Source organism: Perna viridis, chromosome 14 (assembly GCF_037379345.1).
Source record: "Perna viridis isolate PV_CMFRI_1.1 ecotype Kerala chromosome 14, ASM3737934v1, whole genome shotgun sequence".
Classification (NCBI taxonomy): domain Eukaryota; kingdom Metazoa; phylum Mollusca; class Bivalvia; order Mytilida; family Mytilidae; genus Perna; species Perna viridis.
In genome coordinates, this window is record NC_142458.1 from 19292671 (window position 1) to 19310966 (window position 18296).

At 32.0% G+C, this 18296-nt stretch overlaps 2 protein-coding genes across 4 annotated transcripts; one reads left to right on the plus strand and one right to left on the minus strand.

Annotated features, from left to right (window-relative positions):
* Positions 1–653: 653 nt before the first annotated feature.
* On the minus strand, positions 654–7209 carry LOC148598524 (uncharacterized). The gene is made up of 7 exons (XM_088561070.1): positions 7133–7209; positions 6705–6767; positions 5085–5289; positions 4650–4747; positions 3182–3253; positions 2320–2334; positions 654–1663 (listed from the first exon to the last, which is right to left on the minus strand). Exons 2-7 carry the CDS (start codon positions 6763–6765, stop codon positions 1527–1529), a joined length of 588 nt encoding a protein of 195 aa, XP_088417196.1. The 5' UTR covers positions 6766–6767; positions 7133–7209; the 3' UTR covers positions 654–1526.
* A 153-nt stretch (positions 7210–7362) lies between these two features.
* Positions 7363–15040, plus strand: LOC148598525 (uncharacterized). 3 transcript variants are annotated; one of them, XM_088561601.1, is made up of 8 exons: positions 7363–7511; positions 7936–8029; positions 11118–11310; positions 12017–12081; positions 12574–12642; positions 13412–13438; positions 13756–13839; positions 14940–15040. In XM_088561601.1, the coding sequence occupies exons 2-8, from the start codon at positions 7960–7962 to the stop codon at positions 14954–14956; spliced, it is 525 nt and encodes a 174-aa protein (XP_088417727.1). In that variant the 5' UTR covers positions 7363–7511; positions 7936–7959; the 3' UTR covers positions 14957–15040. The 3 variants fall into 3 exon arrangements, with proteins under 3 accessions (XP_088417727.1, XP_088417726.1, XP_088417725.1); XM_088561600.1 differs by lacking the exon at positions 7363–7511 and adding an exon at positions 7587–7646; XM_088561599.1 differs by lacking the exon at positions 7363–7511 and adding an exon at positions 7618–7675.
* Positions 15041–18296: the final 3256 nt, after the last annotated feature.

Here is an 18296-nt window from a genome sequence, read left to right on the forward strand (position 1 = left end):
GTTCTTTGTTGTGTATGTCTGTTTTCCATGTCTGGTCCTTGTCCCTGGAATACATTCTTTTGATCACCGCTATAACCTCGGTTCCCTTGATTACTCTTGAAACTGTGGAATCAATGACAATATGAATTTGCTGATTTTAATTAATTTACTGAACTATTTCCGTCGGCAATCAAAAGGAACGAATTAAGAGCTGATACTCGCTAATCTTTCATTTCATTCCTATGAGCTTATCTGATCCAAACAAAGGATCGTCATTTAGCAAGGTCATTTGATATAATCATTTGTATTATACAGGTGACGTATTGTCTTTTAACTATTAAGTTTCAGGGATTACACACATTGCATCTACCCAAAAGAACTTGAGATAAAGAATACTACAGACACTATGAGGTCAGCCTCATATCTTGACATACACCAAAAAATCAACGCATGACCAGACTTTACGATGAATGCGATGACTCTTCAAGTCAGCTTTTCTGTTCATCTGTGCAATATTCTGTTAAAACCTGCGGACAGAGTTTTATATGTCTTGAAAGAGCTTGTCAAAACTACACACTAGACTTCTTATGATAAGGTTTCTCGAACAGTGCTATATTGATACAAGATTAAAGCCATTACTACAGAAGTTTTATGGTCATCATTAACTCTTTGACTGAAATGAACATATTTTATTGCATAAAGAGCACATGGATTGGACATAAAATATTTGAATTTATGAATGCTCTCTCCCTTATTACAATTATAAGTAACTACATAAATGTTCTACATGCAATAACAACTACACAATGTATGATTAAAAAACTGCGCACACCATTTCTTTTTTTTTTTAAAGCTAAACATATATTTTGAAAAGCTGAAGAACAGTAGAATGACCAGGACAGAATCCAGATTGGTATTAATAAATCAGTCGATTGTCATATAAATGATTATGAATTTGTTTAGAAATAACCATATCGAACACTTTCCCAACACAAATAAGAAGTGGGATGGGTCTATAATTCGAGTGATTATGATAGAGCAATGGGTCAGTAAGTTGTTATGAGACAAATTGAACAAAAAAAACCTACTTCAACAAAGGAGATAAAATCATGTGGTAAAGGAGAAAGGCTAATCCTCCAGAAAACACAAGCCACTAATCATTGAATATAGAAATAAAAGTAACACATACTAAGACTAGGGCAGCAGTTTCCAAGACTAGCAGATAAACAATCTCCTATATCTATTCCATCTATCACATAGTGAGACTTACACTAAGCGTCACATAACAAATATATCAAGGAATGAAATAGTGAATTAATATGACACGCATGTATTCATAGTGCCTTTGTAATCATATACAAATCAAGGCAAATGTACTTTTGAAGCTGAATTGAATTGAACCAATATTTAGTTTAGACGTTTTTTTCGTAAGGTTAAAAGTACACATAAGTATGGCAGTGTGGAAAATTTGAATATGTAGACAGGCATATCAATAGTGACATGTTGCACAGCTAAAACAGTATTTATTTGATTCTGATGTTTCCATTCTACCATTGTATGGTATCGGCAGACTTGAACATTGCTTCTTCAGCAACAATAGCATCTGCAGGTACGTTCTCTTTTGAACAAGTCTCAAGTTCTTTACATCCATCAGCAGTTAAGCAGTTGTTGAAGTCAACTGGGTCTGAAAAAAAAAAACAAAAGGAGAAAAATATAAACATGTGCAGTTACAAATTATCCCACTTAACAGCTATATTATAGAGCTACAAAAGATATAGAAACATTGTCATGTTTTCTTGTTTATTCATTACTTGCTCTAATGACTAACAACTTCTACAATTTGCTTGTGAGTACTCCTGAACTACTGAAGTAGAGAATTATCAAACCTCTCTTTTTTGAAATGCCTATACAATAACATAATGTAAAACATTTTGTATCTTCCGATACTTAGTTTTCCGTTCCAGGATATCAATTAAATGTCGCTACTTTTCATTTTTTACACTTACATTCACAAATTTATTCCGTACTATAGGGACTTATTCTCAGCGATTGATAAATTCTTTTTTCCTAACGGAAATAGCGAAAATGTTTTCACACCGAAAATGTAACTGAATTCTTAAAATCAGAAATCTATTTAGAAAATAGAACGATGTAATTAAATGGAAGTATCGATTACTTGACTGCCCTTGAGCAGAGACGTTGTTTTTAATGTTGATACTGCTCTCGCTTTAAGTTGGAAGCAAAATCAGTGTTTCATGCAATTTCACTTTTCCTAAGGCAAATTTTATGAAAATACCCTCTATGTAAACAAATATTATATAGAACTACAGCTTTTCTTACCCTTTGAATCATTTGCTACAAAATAGAACATAACAAAAGACTAAATGATCATTACACAATGTAAGTAGCAGCTTATAATATAGAAAAATCAGTAAATAGAGTTACTCTTCAGTACCGATAGTTCAATCCAGTAGCGGATCCAGAGGGGGGCGCCCCCCCCTTAGAAAATCGCAATTGTTGGAAGTTATTGAAAAAATGGGCATGCCCCAATACCCCCCTAGCAAATTCGGAACATTTCGTGATCCTCACCGGTGATCCTTTGATGCGGTGAAATTTGTTTGGGCACCCCACCTAAAACTCTGGATCCGCAATTGCAATAAAGACCAACCCATCCCTCTAAAGTTATCTATTTAAGTCGCGGTACTAATTTAATCGCTTATCATCATTATACTTTTAATAAACATTTCTTCAAAATTTAGTGATTTGACTGATTCTGACAGATTTCGATATTTTATTTTGATAAATTTGTTCTGTTTACTTCTTGTCGGTAGAAAAACAGAGGACAATTACCCATCGGTGCACCTTGTCCATATTCCCAGTTTTAAAAATCTGTGTGTGTATGTTTTTTTTCCATGTCCCTGAATTACATTCTTTTGATTATCGCTAGAATCTTGGTTTTCTTTATTACCTTTTGCACCTTGAGTATTACTGAAATAACTAAAGTTAGAATATTTGAATTTGGACTTCGGAAAAAAACCAGTAAATACGAAGATAACAGTTGAGCATCTGGAATGCAGTACGCAGTTTTCACGCGACATTGGACTGCGGAAAAAAAAACACTAAATATGAAGATAACAGTTGAGCATCTGGAATGCAGTATGCACTTTTCACGCGACATGAATGCATGAAATACATGACTCACCTCTTCCGATGTACAGATATCCTCCATCAACACAAAGGACTTTAGAATCTTTAACTTCCCGTATACGATAACCTGTAATAAAAGAAGTGAGGAAAAGAGACTACGCCGAAACAAATGTGGTTATAACGTTTTTCGACAAGACATGCATTCATTTCCTATAACAAAATAGTTACGATCAATTACATTGATAGCCTGATACTATTACATATAGATACATTTATGTATATCAGATAACTGGTTAAGATATATCACTTATTTTGCACTTATTTTCAGGAAATAATAAATCAGTCATTGTTCAAAAACAATTAATTGTTAATTAATTGAGTAATTGATGTCATTATACTTCTCTTTTTATTTCCTGTGATTATTCAAGTGTAACATTTTTTAACTAATTACTCAAAAAGGCCTTCATTGTTCCGTTTACCCGCTCAACAGTTTTAACTATTAACATGTGCAAAAGTGCCGTACTCATATTTTATAGTCCAATTCTCATTGGCTAATCAAATTCAGATTTTATCAGAGTTTACCATTCAACAAAGTAATAATCTGATGTAGATTGATTATTTGTGGTCGCGCATTTTGATACTGGATTATGTAGACATCAATAAAGTTTAGTATAATAATTTTCAACTGTAATAATCGGTTTCCCTTGTCAATATCATAAGCAACCCTCAAATCGCTAAAATATAGACTCAAGTCACCAGCGACAGAAATGCACTATATATGAGTAAATCGCCGCTTTTGATATTAAATAAAAACAAAAATTAGATTATATAACTTTATAACTTTATAATTGTGCATTTATATCGAAAGATGATATAAGTAATTTGGAAAAAAATATTCAAAAGTATTGTTCATTAAATTTGAATATTAGAACGTATAAAAGTAAACAAAATAACATTGTATTCGCACAGCCAATCAAAAGACAGAAGACGTGACTGGTGACCCGGGGTTATTTTTGAGAGAAACTTGTCGAACGAGTATAGTACCCCGGCTTCAAGATTATCAACTGTTAATACGTTAATAGTAAATATATTACCCCTTGATACCAAATGTAACCTCGGGGTTATAAATTTACTGTTCTCCTAATCACCATTCAACAAATGCATAATACCACAACCTAAGATGGTTAGTATTACACAGTCAGGTAAAACTGCAACATAAATATATTTCAAAATGTTTTTAAACATATGGACACATTTTTTTCTGACCGATATGGGAATATTTGTTTAGTGCTTATAAAAAATATCAACTAGTTATCCTAAAAACATGTTTGCATTGGTTTTAATAATCATCCTTAATATATGAAAAACACCAGATAAACGTATGTTTTCATGTATATTTTTTTCAAAACATATGGAAAACATGATTGTGATTTTCCTATGTACATAGAAGGATTTGTTTATGATTTAGATCATCTTTGTACTATTCATATTTGGCACAACTTCTTGCAGTAGTACTTTATTACCACCCATTCCTGTCCTGAATAAAACACTGAAAACATCAGGACTTGATATTCTAAATTCCCAACATGAGTACATTGTCTTTCCATTTGATAAAGTCCAGCTGAAAAAGAAAAAATATCTCATAAAATACGAGATTATTTAATGTTATTCATTACTTCGCAAATCAAAAACTATAAAAGGTAATCTAGGTTATTTCCTCTCAGGATTTTTCCTTAAATACGTATGTTTAATTGTTATAGTAGAAGCCTCTATTTTTCAGATTTGAAAAACATATAAATGATTTCCACTCAACTGTACTATCCGATTATCAGTATTATAAATTAAAACATCTTTCAATTAAAATATCATTTTCATAAGTAACGAAGGTATATTTTTTTATATACTTCCCTTGAACATCTCAAATTAATTCATTGCATGCCCCGTTCCATCAAACTTACCTCATGATTATTTGATTCTGAATTATTTTCTCACACTTCATCTCGATAGGGGACGGAAACTTTGAACTTGATCTGCGTTTTTTAAAAACTACTGTAGAAGGATCGTTCTCGCTAAAAGTAAAGTTCTCATAAGATTTCGGCCAATGACTATACAGCTTGAACACCTTTCCTCTCCACAGACTTGGGAATTCGCAAGAACTCCTGGCTAAAAAAAGATAAATTTTGCAAGTGCAAACGTGCTTTCATATTTGGGTTTATGAAAGCCCACATTGGTAGGAAAATATCAAAAGAAATAAAAATAATTTCATGTTCGTAAGCATCCATTGCTAACAGGAACCGAAGTTTTGACATATTATCTCAATTGTGTAATATCCATAACAAATGTGCAAAATATATCCATTTCATTTTTTTTTCAAAATTTTATCTATATGTATTTCTTACGGTGCAAGAATAAGTGAAGGGACTGTTAATTGTTTTTGTTTTGTAAATTTTGTAAAATTACGAAAATCAAAAAAAGAAAAAAAAAAACTAAAGAATTTTTGTTATTCTATTGTGATAAAACGCATATTTAACATATTGATGCACGTCGGTTTATATATTTCGCCCTCAGCAACTCTATCCCCTTCTAATGATTTTATTATTTTATTGTTTTAGTTGCAATCCCATGATCATTTTATGCCTCTTTAAAATCAGTATTATGACATTTCTCTGACTATCTTATAAGCAACTCTGGTTTTTTTTTTAGAACAGAAGAGGACGCTTGCCATACCGGTACACCTGGAATGTACTCCAAGTTGTCGGTAGAATGCAGGATGCTCATTTTGCCAGATTTATTTTCGACTTGACTTGTTTATAGACAGGATTAATGTTCGGTAATTTTGTTGTTACCTATATGAATTATTCCGGCAATAAGACAAATTTATACTCGCAAGTCTATATTTCTTGGCTCTTCAATAAAGTTGTAACAATGTCTACCTACATAAACCGTGAACGACATTTTAGCTGAGCATTAAATATGTAAAAAGAATCATTGGATCCAAATTTAAAAACGTCATCATAGGACAACATACATTTAAATAAAAAAACACACGCACAAAAAGAACATGGAATGACTTATAAATTAACATATACATAGCAAGAAAATTAAATGAGCTAACTGGATCCCACTGAAATCTTGGAGTTTGTACCAGGTGCAGCGGTAGGATAAGCGTTCTCTTCTTTTCTGGAAACAACCAGAGAATTGCTCATAAAATAGATGAATATAAAACTATTACATATAGTGTAGAAAGAGTAATCAAAAGAACCAAGGTTATAGCGGTAATCAAAACAATGTAATCCAAGGACAAAGACCAGACATGGAAAATAGACATACACAACAAAGTAGTAAATTAGTAACTCGAACTCCAATGAAAACTGGGAACATGGACCAGGTGGGTGCACCAGTGGCAATAGCGTCCTCTGCTTTTCTAGAAACATCCGCCGAGTTGTTCATAAAAACTCAAGTCCGGGGTAGACGAAAGAGGAAAGGAAAACTATGACAAAATTAAAAACAAGAAGTTACCTGCTTCTGGGAAAACCTTGATTTGAACAGATGTTAACAAGCTTCTCATTCTGACATACCTGGTACGACGAAGAAAGTACACAGAATAACTCCTATGGCTCCGAACACAGCTTTATTCATTTCTATAAAAAAGAATTAATGCAATATATTATTAAAAGCACATGCTTTACCAAACAACTAAAATTAACATCCAAATTTAAACAAAGAATTATCCTATTGATATCATTTTTTTGTTGTATGATTCAATGTCTAAATAAAAGGCATTCGTATATTGTTGCCAAAATCCAAGTACATGGACTGAATAAAAAAACAAACGAAAAGCGGTCAACAGTTTATTGAAGAAATATTTCAGACTGTCTTACACATTTTACAAAAAATAAAATAAAATAAAAAAATCTAGTTTTATTCCCCAGTAAATAAAAGGTTTAATGAGATACTAAAACAACCATAAGCATATACATGCGCATAACAATCTATGATTGCTTACCTACGTGTTGACAGTTTCAATGAACGGTTTTAAATTGAACACCACAGTTAAAATAGATATGAAAAATTGTCTGACGTGTTGCAACAGGTGGCTTTGCTGATGTGGCCAAATGTAATTGTAACTGCAAGAAGATCTTATCTTTTAATTTATATGTGGACACTTTATGAATTCAGATATTAAGGCGGTTTAGATCATTTTAGAGAAGCTTTTATCTTCGATACTATTTGGAGCAATATTTGCAATTTTATTACATTTTATAAGTTGGAAAATTCAACAAAGAAATGGAAACGAATTAAGTTTATGAATTCAGTTAATACGACGAATTATTTTGTGTCTGAAACTTTTTATCTTCCATACTCGATAGTGTGACATTTTGCAGGTTCATTAAATTTTACGAATTTGAATTAAAAAAGAACTGATAACAAATTAATTTCATTTTAACTCATACATTTTGTTTCTCAAATAAGACTATTGTAAACAATAGTGTCTTAGTCAGACAGGTTGAGAGCTTCAGGTAGGCTGCTTCATTTTGATACTGAAGAGGTATTGTTTAGTTTATATTCCACATTTCAGTGGCTAAGATGCTTTCTTAAGAATGCATTAGTATTATTATTTTTTTTTAAATAACAGTTAAATAGTGAACGTTCTTACGCTAAATATATGGGCATAGACAAGAGAGGCGTGTTATGGGTATCATACTGTTATTGGCATGGTTTTTATTTAAATGCTTTGAAATTGTACAGATATAGGAAAAATCGAAAACTTTGACAAACTGTGTAATTAATTTGTTTTCAATATTTCAGGCGAGCAATAAAAAAACCAAGTTTATGATGAATACTAGAATAAGCTCTTATGTATTCCTTTTTATTGGGACATTTATTTGCCTCATTCGGAAAGGTGAGTAATATATAAACAACTCTTTCCTGCAATCAAACGTCGAAATAAAAATCAGACTCGCATCAAATCGAGTTAAATAATATAATTTATTGTTACAAATGATGTTGGTTGGTTTCAACAAGCCTAAGATGCATGTAATCGCAATTACTCGGCCATTCCAGTGGCAATAAAATAACCTCAGTCACTGAAATGATTATTTTTCGTACCGAGATCAAGTACGTTTGATATTCGGTGTTCGATATTCGACATTCAAACTTTTCAATATCAAACTGAATATCAAACGGTAAAATTTCACCGTTTGATATTAGTTTGATATTCATTTCCGGCTACTTTTAAGAATTTAAACTCTAAATGAATATCAAATGAATATCCAACCGTTGTCTTTTTCTGTTCGATATTCGTTTGATATTCGTTTCCGGTTTACATATTGAATACAGAATGGATTTGAATATCAAACTGAAAATCAAACATGATTTTTTGATGTTCGATATTCGTTTGACATTTGTTTCTGGGTTATATATTGAATATAAAACGGATTTGAATATCAAACTGAATATCAAGCAGGAGTTTAGTCTGTTCGATATTCGTTTGACATTCGTGTCCGCGTTATATATTAAATAAAGAATGGATTTGAAAATCAAACTGAATATCAAGGGTTCACTATACAGTTACATTAAAGCGCACTGTTTCGCACACCCATTTACCCCTGTCAAATTTTGAAAAAATTAAAAGTTTAAATTTGGTGGATATATTGTTTAAATGTAGTTAAGCGTTTATTCATAGACAAATGATATATATGTTATGGTAATCAGGTGTAATTCAAATGGTATCCGGAACATTTCAGTCCCCTACCGTATTAGGTTCTCTCCTCAGCATTAGATAGCTGATTATCAAAATACCTTATTTCGCACGAACTTTTGGAACTAAAATTACGAGAGAATGAATCGAAAGGGATTTTGTTATTTTTACCATTTTTTCACCTACTCCATGCCTGCTTTCATCCTGTGGTTGTGTCTAACTGCCTGATATTTAATAAAAGATAGTATTTGGCTGTTAGTTTTGGAAAGGCAGCCCTGATTTGAACTAAAACTCAATAATATTTTTTCAGTATATTACCATGGCCATTAGATTTTATAAAAATCATCACTAAATTACTTATAAATGACTTGAACCCCCGCACGCCAAGGATTTTCAAAATATGCACTTTTTAATTACAAAACACTAGAAATTTCTGTGCGGACTGACTCAAAACAGCTTTTTTCAACAAAATGAGACCAAATTTTCAGAAATGACCTAGCTGAATTGTAGTACCTTGTTGCAAGTTTTCATTAACACTACATCTGAAGAAATAGGATTTTCACCATAGAAACAATAATTTCATGTGTTGGTTAAGGTGCACAGATTAAAAAAATGTAGTTTGTGTTAAGAAATTTGATTGTTTAGTGCAAATCAGTCCTTACCGACTACATTTTCTGAAGTTTCATCATTTCAAATGCGGCGTCATAGAAGATATTCTTGTATCTGTGCTATCTTAACCGCTTCTAAGTAAAAAATGTTACTTCTTTAGCTTATAATAAGTAAAATGGATAACTTTTTCTGTGCAATTAAGTATTGCAATGTAGAATAGAAAGTAAAAACAAGCCTTTTAGTACCCAGTCTTAAGTTTTGGGAAAATTCTATAATTTTCTATACTTTCATTCTCTTATGCTACTTTTTGGGTATGAAAACCAATGATGAAATAAAAAAAGTTTTTTTGTCTATTCGATATTCGTTTGACATTCGTTTTCGGATAAAATATTGAGTCTAGCGGGTTTGAATATAAAACAGGATTTTTGTTCCTGTTTGATATTCAGTTTGATATTCAAATTCATTCTATATTCAACACACAAACCGGAAACGAATGTCAATCGAATATCGAACAGCAAAGACACTCTTATTTGATATTCAGTTTGATATTCAAATCCGTTCTTTATTCAATATATAAACAGGAAAGAATATCACATAGACCAAATTCCTGTTTGGTATTCAATTTGATATTCCAATCCAATCTATATTCAATAAATAAACCAGAAACTAATGTCAAACTAATATCGAACAGACCAAACTCCTGTTTGATATTCAGTTTGATATTCATATCCATTCTATATTCAATATATAATCGGAAACGAATGTCAAACGAATATCGAACAGCAAAACAATATTATTTGAGAGTCAGTTTGATATTCTATTCCGTCCTATATTCAATATATAACCCAGAAACGAATGTCAAACGAATATCAAGCAGCAAAATATCCTGTTTGATATTCTGTTTGACATTCAAATCCATTCTATATTCAGAATATAACCCGGAAAGGAAAGTCAAACCAAGATCGAACAGACCAAACTTCTGTTTGATATTCAGTTTGACATTCAAATCCATTCTATATTCAGCATATAACCCGGAAAGGAAAGTCAAACCAAGATCGAACAGACCAAACTTCTGTTTGATATTCAGTTTGACATTCAAATCCATTGTATATTCAGCATATAACCCGGAAAGGAAAGTCAAACCAAGATCGAACAGACCAAACTTCTGTTTGATATTCAGTTTGATATTCAAATCCACTCTATATTCAATATATAAACTTGAAAAGAATATCAATCGAATGTCGTACAGAAAAAGAGTAGCCAGAAATGAATATCAAACGGTAAAATTTTACCTTTTTTGATATTGAGTTTGATATCGAATATCGAACATCGAATATCCAACGTACTTGATCTCGGTATTTTTCGTTATATATTTGACTGAAATATAGCGATCCGCCAACCAAAGTAGTTTCATATACCAGTTGGTAACAAATTTAGTTACATATCACTAGAACAGTAACTCTTCAGCGAAGTTCGACGAATACAGATAATTAAAAAAAAAACATACAAATACCACAATATTTTAAATGAGTTTTCAACGGAACTATACCAGATTGACTGTTGTCACAGTTGACCGTCTGGTAACAACTAGAAAACTTCGTATATAGTCAATATAAATTCAGAGTATTTAGAATCAGTCAATCTAACAACACAAAAGCTTATATTCTTCCCTTTACTATAGGTGACTGCGGGTGTCAATTTCCAGATTATATTGTAAATAAAAACTTTACAGTAGCTTTTTTGGGACAAATGTCGGCTAAATATATTCACTTAACAGAAATCAAATTCAGCAAAGATACATACACAGGATTGAGATGGGGGACAGGTTCCTGTTACAAAGAGGCAGGACGACTTAACTATGTAATAAAAAGCAGGTAAATGTCGTTTATGAATGATATTATATTCCTCCACGATTTTGTTCTGTGTCATAGCTGTTTGTCATGGAAATTTTATTTTGATCTTTTAATCATTTTGTTCATTTGATTTATGTGCGAATATTTGTGTTTTCTTCTTTCTTTTCTTTTTAATTTTAATAATTTTCACAGCTATGTTTTGTATTTTGTACACAGATTTGCCTTCCTTTGACACTTGGAATTTCTCTTTTCTATATTAAAAGAACATATTTCAAGCAAATCCAATGCACAGACCTTTAACCGGTTTATGATTTTTAAGTTTTTTTTTCACTCCGTAAACTAATATGTTCTGCTTTAACGGGTGCGGAAAATCTCACAAGGCATAAGCACTGTCTCTGTTGTGTTGCATTTGCAGTTAGAGGTATAGTACAAAGTGTGGCAGAGATGTACATAGCCTTGAAATTACGAATTTAGTCTGCACATGAGATTGATGTTTTGCTTAATAAGACATATATATATATATATTGCACATTTTCATAACAGGTCAACGAACCTAAAAATTAAATCTTTAAGTTATATACTTTTTTACATTAATTAATATAATTGACACATATGTATTTAAAATACTACCAATGATAATTTTCTATAATTTGTTTAAGTGTAAGTGAATCAAACATTTTAGCCTGATTATTGTTTAGTATTCTACAGTGTAATGTGTATGTTGTAGGCGATATTACCATTGCCTGACTGCGAAGAAAGTGTCAGAAAATGTTGTGGTTCTGATTTTTAGAGGTTAGTTTCGTTTAGTACATTTTTTTAGGGATCAGACAAATGAGAAACATCTGAAATATGCATGTCAAAAGCCTGATGATGTGACCAAAAAATCTTATTAGAAATTACCTCTATCGGTACGATCTCTATTCATTCGCAGAGTATTTATATGATGTGTCTTGTTCCTTGCTTCTAATGCTACAAAAAGATCAAATTACATTGTCACGTTATAGAATTGTTACAAAATCAGAAATGATAATGACCACAAGATAGACAGTTCAAAATTCCATTATACATGTTTTGTTGTATAAATGAACTATTTCTTTGCTCAATTGCTTAGTTACTAACACTTGCTTCATTACATAACCTGTATACGTCTATATTATTAGCATCTATCTATATATTTAGTATCATGTGTTATGTCTGTCTTAACATGATCTGCATTAAGACACAATGTGTATGGTTACAACAACGACTTTATCCGTAATTACAAATTATTGGTTTCCTCTTTAGGATTAAGACTTAAGAAAACACCCAAACCCGAGTTATTATGTAATGGTGGTCAACTCTTAGTGCTTAGAGGTAGGTAGACTTTATACTCTGAATAAGGGTAACAACAAAATTACCGAACATTAATTCGATGTGTAATCAAGTCAAATCCAAAACAAATCTGGCAACATAGATTTTACACTACGAGAGCAGATGGTACTGCAATGGTCCTAACTTGGTACAGGCGTTTCAAACAAAATGGAGTATCAAATCAAATGTTTACAGCGCGCCAAACCCCTTCTTTAAATGCGGCGTGAATATACCGGCGGTGATTAAATATCATTTATATATATAAGCATAAGTATATATTGGCGAAACATAACGAACCATCAAAATATAAGTTCTATTCAGAGACTTCAAACTACAGGTACATTGCCAAAACGTAACCAAAACGTAACAAAAGAGAGCAGAGACAATCAATATACACAATCTAGACTACAAAATAAAATACAATTACACATATAAAATCGAACATAAAAAAACAAGACATCATACGAAAATTTAACAGATTTGCAATATGAACTCAAGCTAAGAAATGGAATGATATCAGGTGATCCAAAAGGATATCATTATTTGCTGTTTTCTACATAAATCAAGCCTCATCTAACTCAACTTTCTGGTATCATAACATAGCATTTTTGTTAAGCTTGAAATGTCCAGCTACCATACTGAGTGGATTAATAAAGCCTTATAATCTTTAGAACTCAGGGTTTAAAATGAAGATTTTCATTCAGGAAAAATTTTCCATAAATAGTTGGCCCATATACCTTGAAGTTAAAAGTATTTTCTTTTCTTGTTTCAGAGGCCGGAACTTCTTCTGTGAACGCAGGTAAAAATTAGTGAGGTGTTTTCTTGTGGAATCTTAGAATTATAGGAGAACCGAATATTGATGTGAATATACATGGCTAAATGCATGAAACACGGTAATAAGTGGAGTTCAAAGCACTAACCCATATTCATAATATGATACTGTAAAAAATCTGGTTATGTACAGATACATGTGTGGGGATAACTATTTTAAGGGCGCGAAATAAAACGGGATCCAATTGTGAAAATTGATTTAACACAGATGGAAGTCTATTTAACGAATGCAACTTAAGGTTTTTTGCAAAGATATATGTTGAGTCTGTTTTACTTTCTTACTAGATCCAATTAGAGATACGCTTTGTTTTGGGTCTTTGGAATGCAAGTTTGATGATAGATTTAGATGTTCATCTTTGATAGACTATGGTAAGCTATAATTTATCTATTTGACATCCTTTGTTTTTTTCTTGATATATTTTAACTAGTTTTAATTTTAGTTTTAATTATAAATGATTATTCATCAACTACAGCGTCCACTTTTACACATTTCTGACAGCGTAGATATCATGTATATTTAGAAAAAGTTTGTTTACTTGCGTATGGAACATTATTATGTGCTGACCATGCAAATGGTAAAAATTCGCGAAGTCCATCCTTTGAATAAAGAGCCGTCGTTGCATTGTTCTTTTTGCAAATCGAAAGTTCATGTTTAAATATTTTAAACATATCAGAAACAGAACTATTCATTGTATAAATTGTATTTTTATATTGGACGGGACATTTTATGTCTATCACGTTTTTGTTAATATAAAAACACTTATCAGGGAGTGATTAGCATTGAAATACTCGTTATTGTATTCATTTTTGTGTAAAATTATATTTAATATCATTTGAAATATCTTTCAATATCGATAGATTTTTCAACGACAGGGAGTTTCTGGTGCTTATATCATGAGAAACTCCCGCGAGTTGAAAAATATTTAATAATCTGTTTATCTCTGTGTTGCTGAATTGTAAGGTATTAGTTTCTTTTATTTTCAGTTTTCTTGACCTAAATATGTAAGTTTTATAAGCACTGCAAAATTTCCTTTCGGGACTATTTTTCAGCGACGTGCTATGTGACGTCACATATGTTGTGCAGATGTGATACACATTTTTTGGGAAAAAAATCGGTTAACTATGACGATTGCGTTTAAAATTTGTTAAATAATTTTGGGATTTATTCATTCTAATCGTGTAAGTTATTGTATTTAATCATTTCCCATTTTAGACTACAAAATATTGCCACAAATTAGCCATTATTTCATACGCAGTAAACAAAAAGATGGTTATTTGGGTCGTCAAATATTCCTACGCTGTTGTTTGTATGTCACGCGAAGACATAGAAACTAGCGATAATTTTCATTTTTACTCGACTGGCGTGAGGTTGAAAATTATCGTACAGCAAGATCAAAGGGATTTTAAACAAAATAGCGATAATACATTTGATTTGAAGCTAAACCGTGAATGTTTTTCTCTTGTTTCAGGAAAGACGACAGCCTGAACCACTTGACAGATCTGGAACAACACTTTAGGATATCCAAAACCAAAAGAAAAAAGTTGTTCACTAATAAAAATAACATTATTCTTGTTTGTATTTTGAATGTGTTGTTAATGATCTGTTTTATTTATTTTCTTCTTTGGTTTTATTTCAATTCGTTAGTAACGGAGATCAAATAAGTCTGAATTCTAAATTAAAAATTTAATTGTCTGAAAGAACCATAGTTGTTGAAATTGACAATCTCAAAATTTGCAAACATCCACGTTTCAACAATGTTCAATGAAATATTACAAAATGTATACAAAATGTATACAAAATGTACGTTTCAAACAAATTAGTTGAATAACTCATGGTCATTGATATGTTTGTATCATATTCAATTTCACCAAAGGCTATCAAGCTTTCATTTGACATAGATTGAAATTAATCCAAGTTACTTTGATGCTTACATGACATTGATGTAAAATGCTGGATACAAACGTTCTGATGATTTGTATGGGTTGTGTCCCTTACCCTATGTCTACCTCCTTAAATGACTGTCAAAAGATTGAAGGCAGCGTCTTTCTATCAATTAGCTGTTTTTCAGATGCATAAAGAAGAATATAGCAAATAAAAAGTACCAAATGTTGCATTTCGCAGGCAATTACTCCTGCTGACTGTTGTCTTGCAGCTTCGACCCATTTAAAGTACCTACTGGCCTTGCCATAAAAACATTCACATACATCAAATTGAGATTTTATTAGTATGATATATTCTTAAATATAGAATAGACAAAACCTACCGTGACAATCATTACATATCTGCTTTTTCAATGGTAAACATTTTTCTTATTTCGTGTTATTTGTGTGTTTTCCCTACATAGTCTATATCATTGGAAACTTTTGATTTCAGCTCGTCTCTGTTCCCTTCATTACTCTTTAAGGGTCAAATACAACTCTTCTCCATGTAGAAACGTGTATAGCTAAGGCATCTGAGTAAGGCAGCTGGTTGGTCATACCTTTTCTTTTTATCTTGGCATTTACACGAAGACCTTATTTTAATTATACATCTTATGTTTTCGATAAATCAAGTGGGTTAACATACAGACGGTGTAATTATTAGGATAAATTCTTTACTAGTTTCTCTTTTCCCATGGTTTCTAGCATGCCGGTGACGTTTAATAATTCTTTCACATTTCAAGATTACCGAAACCCACGTAACATTTTTATGAACGTCGCTGCTTTTTATCTTTGCATTTGCACAAATGCCTTGTTTTACTTAGACATTTTATGGTATGTTTTCACTGAACCAATGTTGGACCTGTTTTATTGATATTTTTTCTTGAGTAAACAAGGTGGGCTAATCAGACGCTGTTGGATTTTGAACTAGTTTACAGGGTTATGTTGCTACAAGATTGAAGTCATCACTACAAAAATTTTATGGCCGTCAACATAAACTCGTGGATCGTTACAATGTATCCATCTGCGCCATGAAAACTGATTTGTTCAACGTAGCGTAGTTTCCCATTTCGTCTATCCCGGACTTGACTTTTTATGAGCAACTCGGCGGGTGTTTCCAGAAAAGCAGAGGGCACTTACCCTGCTGGTGCATCTGGTCCATGCTGCCAGTTTTTAGTGGAGTCCGAGTTGCTCATTTGCTTTTGTTACTTTGAGCGTATTATTTTAGTTACTCTATGTTCTTTGTTGTGTGTGTCTGTTTTCCATGTCTGGTCTTTGTCCCTGGATTACATTCTTTTGATTACCGCTATAACCTTGGTTCCCTTTCCCTATCGTTTATTGTCCTATTTGTTAAAGTGTTTCTGTTCTGTATCGATATCTAGAGTTAATTCCGAATTGAACAGATTTTTATAGTTTTTTTATTGTATTTTCCCACCTCAGTCCCATGTTAGGGAAGGGTTAAGCACTCACGAACATGTTTACCCCGCCATGCACTTTATAGGCCTGTCCCAATCCAGAAACCTGTACTGCTTTGTCGGTGCTTGTCGTACTTTTTTCTGTTCATTGTTATTCGTTTTACATTTTTTTTCTATAGATTAGGTCGATTTTTATCTTTTGTGGACAATTTCATTCCTTTATTTTTGGGATTTTTACAGCTCACTTTGTGTTATAGGTTTTGTCCATCAATGAATACCGTGTGGTGAAGAAGTTTGTTGCTTGGCATTTTGGTGGATGACTGTCCCATTGGGAATCATACCACACCCCACTCTTTAATAAAGTTGTAAAAACAGCTCATATTAAATCTGACACTTGAAATTTAGTTATAAAACGGTGCAGAGATACTTGTACATGAGCTCCAGTTATCACCTAAATGAATAATGATAAACATCAATGTAACCATGTTAAACTGTGCAAGCCATACGAAAATCTTGTATAGGTATTTTGTATTACCAAAATACTGATTCTGTCATACAAATTGCAAAATTATTGAAACCAAAACTTGATCTGTAACTCAACGAGAAAGCATTGTCATGCCATACATCAGCTAAAAACTAAGAAAAAAATGTATGCAAAAGAGAGTCTAAAATGATGGGTAAGGCCAAGTAAACTTGAATGGTGGATTCTCATCCAACCTTCACAAAAAAACAAACTATGAGGAGGTTTTGAGGATTTAATTTTTTACCATGTATTTGCAAGCTTTATCTTAGCTATTTGAAGTATTGGTTTGTTCTAAATCCATAGCCACTTCAGTTTCAGAACAGAAATGTCATTTTAGGTCACCAAGAAATGAAAGATTTGTTTGTTATCGTATCCTCAAAATTTGAAACCTATGTGAAAAAAATATTGATTTTGAAAATCCCGCTCCAAATTTTTCAAACATTTTTTGTCATTTTTTTAAGTGGCGGGAGGTAAAGAGAATCTACTAATTAATTGTATTTGGCCAGAGTCAGAGGTTAACACTAATATACTGACCAATGAATGGACATGGAAATTCTCAATTGTTTGGGATATAAAGCTAATTTGATATAAGTTACTATGCAACTAAACCAAAGAACTTCATTAGACTTCAGTGGTCCTTTTCACCAGAAATCGTAAGAGTAAAATTAGTTGTAAGTTATGACGTGACAGTAAATAAATGTATTGTGACGTCATAACTTACGACTAATTTTACTCTTACAAATTTTTGTGAAAAGGGCCATAGCTCTTGTAAAAGTAATGTGGCATATACAGGCTCGAAGGAAAAACTAGAAAATTTACCAATGTTAATCAATATTTTATTTAGAAGACATTATTTAAGCACAGTTCTTAATTAAAGGACAAACCCTTTGTACTCTGAGGCTGAATTACATTTCAGGGCAGTGTACATGTGCAGTATTCTTTTTTGGAACACAGACAGGGTGATAGAA